At 40.2% G+C, this 7500-nt stretch overlaps 1 protein-coding gene across 2 annotated transcripts in view; it reads right to left on the minus strand.

Moving 5' to 3' along the window:
* LOC125040151 (guanine nucleotide-binding protein subunit gamma 4-like) overlaps positions 1-7500 on the minus strand; it is an 11172-nt gene that overhangs the window by 1557 nt on the left and 2115 nt on the right. The window contains exons 4-11 of one of the 2 annotated variants that reach the window (XM_047634665.1): positions 5404-5535; positions 4947-5069; positions 4110-4229; positions 3714-3848; positions 3192-3317; positions 2490-2621; positions 1736-1975; positions 1104-1232 (exon numbers count right to left, since the gene is read on the minus strand). In XM_047634665.1, coding sequence (XP_047490621.1) covers positions 1104-1232; positions 1736-1975; positions 2490-2621; positions 3192-3317; positions 3714-3848; positions 4110-4229; positions 4947-5069; positions 5404-5535 — 1137 coding nt within the window. The remainder of the gene's footprint in view (positions 1-1103; positions 1233-1735; positions 1976-2489; positions 2622-3191; positions 3318-3713; positions 3849-4109; positions 4230-4946; positions 5070-5403; positions 5536-7500) is intronic. The other variant, XM_047634666.1, reaches the window with a different exon arrangement.

Genomic DNA, 7500 nt, shown 5'->3' on the forward strand with positions numbered 1-7500 from the left:
TGAATAGTCAATTTTATCACTTTGGAAAATCTTCAGAAAAAGAATTCTGACATAGAAACTAAGCTATCTATCATATTCTCACCTAAATGTACACACACACACACACACACACACACACACACACACACACACATACACATACACACACACACACACACACACACACACACACACACACACACACACACACACACACACACACATACACACACAGACACAAACACACACACACACACACACACACACACACACACACAGGCACGCACGCACACGCATGCAAAGCCACACATCCACACAGATATAATATTCATGGCCTCTGAACGACTTCCTGCATCGCTTCTCCTCCGGGAGGCGGAAAATAAGGGCAGGAGAAGCGGAAGAGAAAGAGGAAGTGGGAGAAAAGAAAAGAAAAGGTCATGCAGAATGTAAGGAGAAAGGCAAGGACGAGAAGAATGTACGAAGGAGATGGAAGAAGGAAAAGCGGATGAGAAGTTACGGTAAACAAAATGTACGAAAAAAAGAAGAGCAGATGAAACATAGAAGAGGAGGAGATGGAGGAAGGAGAAGATGCGAAATATAAGAAGAGAAAGACGTCAAACGGAGGAGTAAAATAATCGGAAAAGCTATAAGAAGTACAGTAAAGTAAAGAAGAAGAAGAGAACGAGGGCGAGGAAGAAGTGGTAATGGAAGGAAGTTTCTAGAAGCCTAAAGTTAACCATCTTTGGCAACAATTCATCGAAGTTACGTGATAGAAACCCTACTGTTGTTATAGTTAGTGTTGTTTTTACACCGATGTATGAATTAAATTTCACAAATCAATCAGGTTACGTACGAGTTTATAAATCGCAAAAAATAATAAAAGATAAAATTGACTGGGGCAGAGAGAGGGTAAAGAGAGGGATCTTCGCTAAGTAAAACCAAGAAATGAATCAAAGGTTTACCCACAAGACCAAGGGAAGAAGCAGACACGAGTAAAAACAAAAATAAAGAGCAGCAAAGTGCCTTCTGAACCATGTACTTGAAATCAGACTATAAACTACGAGTATAAACAACACAAACTCCCTTCACTCCACCTGACTCCTCCTCACGGCCACCTAACTCACCGGGGACGCAGCATTTGCAATTGTCGCTGCCACACACGCCAGGGATTGAAGCCTCGTCCTTCTTGCACGAGGAATCGCACCGACCATTATACATGGAGCATTTGGGAGTGTTCCAGCCGCACTTGTCCTCTGGGATGACAAGGGAGAAAGGTGTTGAGAAATTGCGCTTTTTTGTTTTTCTTTCTTTTCTCTCTCTCTCTCTCTCTCTCTCTCTCTCTCTCTCTCTCTCTCTCTCTCTCTCTCTCTCTCTCTCTCTCTCTCTCTCTCTCTCTCTCTCTTTCTCTCCTTTTTTTTTTTTTTTTTTTTAATGGTGAGGAATGCTGAAAACGGAGATGGAGAGGAGGGAAATAAAGCTAATATCTTTATGCACATTTGTGTGTTTGTAAGAGAGAGAGAGAGAAAATGTGTGTCTGAGTATATGTGTGTGTTTGTGTGTGTGTGTGTGTGTGTGTGTGTGTGTGTGTGTGTGTGTGTGTGTGTGTGTGTGTGTGTGTGTGTGTCTGATATAGTTGGAAGCAGATGTGGAAAATAGACACATGAATGCCACAGAGGAATGTATAGACTGCATGCTAATTCTACCTCATGCTGTAACATTAGGAGGTCATGTCTACGGTGTAAGCACACTGACTTACTCGGAACACAACAGGTGCAGTCTTTTCCAGAACAGAACTTCCGGATGGCCTTGCCACGGCACTGTTCCTTCTCGGGTATGCAGATGCCGCCCTTCCTCTTGCACTTGCGCGTGGTCTCGCAGCCACAGCATTGGCACCCCGCCTGGCACTGGCTCACCCACAGTTCACTGCTCGAGCACTGCTTCTTGCAAGTCCCGTCGTAGGCGCTCCGGCAATTGTTGTCTTTCTGCTTCGTGCAGTCTAAGGGGGGAGGCGAAGGAGAGATGGCGAGTAGGAGGAAGAGGAGCATGAATCAGATGAGAAGGAGAACAGAGAGGAGGGGGTAAAAAGGAGGATGATTAGGATTCATTTCAGAAGGAGGAGGATTGGGTTAAACACGAAGACGATAACCAGAATGAAATAATAATGATGATACTGTAAGTAACAGTAATGATAGGAATGATAAAAGAAAACGTTTACCAGAATAAAGTAAATCGAAATTGCGTATAGAGAGTGATAAAATAATAATAATAATAATTATTATTATTATTATTATTATTATTATTATACTGGTAATAGTAATAATGATAATGATAATAATAATAATAATAATAATAATAATAACAACAATAATAATAATAATGATAATGATGATGATAATAATAATAATAATTATATTGTAATAATGAAATAGTAATAATAATGATAATAACGTTAATTATGATATTAATATACAATAACCGATAGTTCAGTGGCTCAAAGCCCGAATCCTTACCGACACAGCAGGCACATCCGGGACACAGACTAAGGTTAACCAAGTCACACTTATTGACGAGCGATTGGCTGGGCAGCTCGCATGACCCACCGACATTTTTGCATTCCGGTGACTCTGACCTGCAAGCATTCTCTGGAAAGGCAATGGAAGATCAGAGGTCAGAGGTCATGGGCAGTCTCTTGGGAAGCGCAGCATTGCAGTATTTTTTTTTTTTTTTTTTTTTTTTGTTAGGTTAATTATCTGTGTTGTGTGTCAGTTATTAACGATAGCATTGAAATGGGGTCATTACTGATAACAAAAGCATATCATCAACAATGACATGATAATGATAAAAATAGAAATGCAGATCATTGTACTAGCACTAGCCGCAATAACAGCAGTAATTATGATGGTTAAGGATTGACTGAGATGATACAGATAACAATAATACTACTAATAATTAAGATAACGATAACACTAATATTAATAATGACGATAATGATTATAATGCTATTGATGATGAGGATGAGGATGATAATTAATGATGCTGACAATAAATAATTGTAATACTAATAATAATAATAATAATAATAATAATAATAATAATAAGTATTAGGATAACAACAACAACAACAATAATAATAATAATAATAATAACAACAACAACAATAATAACGGCAGCAGCGATGCTGGCCCCCTGCAGCCTCCCGAGCCCGGCTTTACCTGGCACGCAGCACGAGCACTTAGTGCCGCAGCCTTCGATCTCCCTCTCGTTCCTCTCGCACCTGTCCCGACACACGCCGTTGCTGAAGGAGCACTCGGGGACGGGCCTCAGGCACCCTGCCCACGCTGGAAGGGGCGGTGCGGGGGGGAAGGAGGGCGTTAGTGGCAGGGGAATGTTGGTGGGGGTTTTTGTTGTTTTTATTCATGGTTTTTGTATCTGTTTGTCTTGTGTTCTTCCTTTTGTTTTCTTTCTTGCTTTTATTTCATCTATTCTCTCTTTCTCTCTCTCTCTCTCTCTCTCTCTCTATATATATATATATATATATATATATATATACATACATATATATATACATACATATATATACATATGTATATACATATGTATATATATATTCATACATTATATATGTATATGTTTATAGTTATAGGTATAGTTATAGCAAAGAAGATTGTGATAGATATTATAGAAAGTACATCAATAAAAAAATAACTGGAATAACAGAAAGAGAGAAAACTTACTTGAGGTCGAAGAAGAGCTGGTGGAGGAGGTCGTGGAAGTGGAGGACGAAAGCGTGGAGGTGGTGAGGGTGGACGAGGTGGAGGGCGAGGAGGTGCTGCTCTGGATGGCCAGCGTGGTCGATGTTGTCGTCGGAACTTGGGGGGGGGGGGGGGGGGGGGCAGATAATAAAATAGAATAATTGCATGCAAATGAGGCGCACAGGCATGCAGTCGTATGAGAATACAAACAAATATACAGGCAGCATATCTATTCACAAGCATAATAAACACGCAAATAAACATGCATGCGCGCACACACACACACACACACACACACACACAAACACACACACACATACACAGACACACACACACACACACACACACACACCACCTCGAAAACTCCACTTTACTCACGAGTTACACAGCATTTGCACGCGTTCCCGACGCAGAGTCCCGATACACCTCGCTCTGAAGAATCGCACGTCTCTGCACACCTTCCGCCCAGCACCTCGCAGGCCTTGCTCGCCTCGCACTCTGCGTTGCATCAGAGTCAGTTTTGATTTCTGTTTTCGCTCTATTTTCCCCTTTTTTATCTGTCACTATGTTTTAGCATTTTAGCATTTTCAGATATGTGTGAATTTTTTATCCGTTAGTATTAAATATACAGCTAAAATATCTCACTTACAATATGTGAGTTCTCTACAGTACCTACTTGCACAGAAGGTCATTATTTCGTCCGTCTGTATTGTTAAATCTATTACTAAGGACCTGTTTCAAGTTTCCTTTAGTAAGCACTAATACAGCACTTCACATCTACTCCTGAACAAGTCTTGTTTTTATATGAATAGAGAGGAAAAGACAATTATATATAACCGTTTATGCATATATACATGTATACACATACACATGTATCCAGAGCGAGAGGAAGAGAGAAAAAGAGAGCATTATAAAGTAACTGATGAAACTGTATAAGGGATGGTAGATCACTTCATATCTAGGCTTGAATGGTGTCTGTTAATATGAATATAGAGAGAAAACTATTTATGCATACATACTTAAAGACATACATACATACATATATATACACACACACATATATATATGTATGTATATATATATATATATATATATATATATATATATATATATATATATATAAAGAGGGAGAAGAAGAGAATAAAAGCATTAACAGGAAAATCCGAGAATGATGAGGACACAAAGGACAAGCCAAGTGAACAGCAGATCCCTTACTCTCGACGCAGCACACACAACTGCCTTTGCACAGCGACCGGAAGGATTCTTCGTTGGGATTACACTGGTAGAAGCATTTGCCGTTCTTGTTCTTGCATTTCCCCGTTTGCTTGCATTTCTTTTCTGTGGATGTTATGGCTATTGAATCGTGTGTTTTGAGGCGAGTGATCGCGTGGTTTTATGTGCCTTTATGTGTATCGTCTGCAAGTCTTTGAAGTGTAAAGCTGCTTTACATAAAAGAGAAAAAAGTATTCATTTAGTTGACATACTGGTACATATATCTCATTACCAGCAACATCCTCGCCTTCGTTATAATCCAAATAAATAACATCGTCTCAGTTTCACCGCGATTCCACTTGGAAAGCAAATCCCCCATAACACCTAAGGTAATATCCCGCAAAAGAAGCGAGTAAAGAAGGCGGACGAAGAGCCAACGACAGCCTCTCGAAATACCGACCTTTGGTGCAGCACAGACAGCCGGAGCCGCTGCACAGGTTCAGCTGCTCCCTCTCGTCCAGGCGGTTGCACTTCCTGTCGCAGCGCCCGCTTTTCTTTTCGCATTGTTGGGTCGTCACCAGACAGAGGTCGGCTGAGAGATATATCCTCTTATTCATCTAATGGTGTATGTGTTTATGTGTATCTGTATATCTGTATATCTGTATGTATGCAAACATATATATATATATATATATATATATATATATATATATATATATATATGTATATATATATACATATGACTGGATTATACATTTTTGTCTGTTTGTCTGTTTCTATGTTTTCCTCTTTATTGTCTGCTTATCACGATGACTGTAGTACAGAACATACAGATGGCGAGTCATCTTATCTCTCTCCCTGGATTTCTCTAGACTCATCAACTTTCGCAAACTTTGCACCTTCACATAGATACCACTATGTCCCTGCCTACCACTCTTTCCCCCCTTACTCTCTTTCTCTCTCTCTCTCTCGGTACCTCAGAGCACCACTGCTACCCTAAAGAGACCTTTGATGCAGCAGATACAGTCCGCTCGACCTCCGCACAGGCTGTCGACTCCCTTCTCGCCCTCGCTACAAGCGCTTCGACAGGCCCCGCCATACTGCTCACAGGTTTCGCTCTGGCTGCACCGCCCTAAGGGGGAAACGCCGCTAATCCGATTAAAAAACGTTTCTTTCTGTCGTCTCCTGTTTTCTATCTTATCTGCTCTTATTTTATTTTTATTTTTTTTTTCTTAAGAAACTGAGCATTGAAAAGCGTTTTTTTCGTTTCTTTAAATAAATTGCGAATACTATTTGACGATTCGACAATGTATTTGAAACAATCAGAAATCAGAGCAAAGAAATTTGTCACAAAATGACATCAAATTTCACCACTATGACCGTAACTTACGAATCTTACAAGGGAAAAAAAATATAGAAAAAATCTCCTATAATACATGCTTAAAAAACAAATCACACGCCGCGAACAAGGCCAACGCAGCAACTGACCTTTGATACAACAGAAGCAAGAGTTAGGTTTGCATAAGTGCTCGAGCGCGACGTCGAAAATATCACACTTGGGCCGGCACTCTCCAAAGAACACGGCCCCGCATGAGAAGGTGTTGGGACAGGTCGCCCTCTCTGCTCGGCGGGATGGCAGGCTTTTGTCACTTTCGTCACTTTCGAATGGTTTAATTTTGTGCTGAAGAGATCTACCGTCTGTTTTCTGTTTCTGAATGCTATTTGGGCTTAGTAAATAGGCCTACATATTCTGTTCTCTATCCCCTAATCCTGTCCTAATTTGGTAAAGAGTCTACCAATCTGTGCTTTGTTTCTCGGTGCTACTTTTGTTTTTCAGTTTCTTCGTCACATTTTGGTTTGGTTTCCTATGTCAACTGTGGTCGTTGAATATGCTCATCCTTTTATTCCCCATTTTTCTTTGAGGTTATTTTCTCAATCAATCTAGATCTTTGGTTATTCTTAAGATTATCTCTAAGCCTAACTGTCGACTGAGGCCTCCCATCTGGATAATGGCCAGCCTTTGGCGAAGCAAGGGAGGAGGTCAGGGGGATTTGGCATTTCTTGGGATCACTTACGTTGCCTATTCGTTAGATATGTGGGCATGCATTTCCATGCGTTTTTTGTGTGTTTATATATAGCACGCATGTGTGTGTGTGTGTGTGTGTGTGTGTGTGTGTGTGTGTGTGTGTGTGTGTGTGTGTGTGTGTGTGTGTGTGTGTGTGTGTGACACATGTATATATATATAATTATGTATATATATGTATGTATGTATGTATGTATGTATTTATGTATGTGTGTGTGTGTGTGTGTGTGTGTGTGTGTGTGTGTGTGTGTGTGTGTGTGTGACTGTGTGGCAGCGAAGGGCGCATATATCCGGTTTATGAAAAATATCGATTTCGCAAATTTAAGAATAAGCTGTGAATCGCAGTCATCAAAAGAAATTGTTTTGTTAATGTTAGGAATGAGAAACAGAAACGAAAAAGTCATTGAAGTTTGTGCAAATCAAATGTTCAGCCATTTAGATTTCTGCACTGTCAAAAGATCTTTTTAGTTCAGT

Source organism: Penaeus chinensis, chromosome 28 (genome assembly GCF_019202785.1).
Source record: "Penaeus chinensis breed Huanghai No. 1 chromosome 28, ASM1920278v2, whole genome shotgun sequence".
Lineage (NCBI taxonomy): Eukaryota > Metazoa > Arthropoda > Malacostraca > Decapoda > Penaeidae > Penaeus > Penaeus chinensis.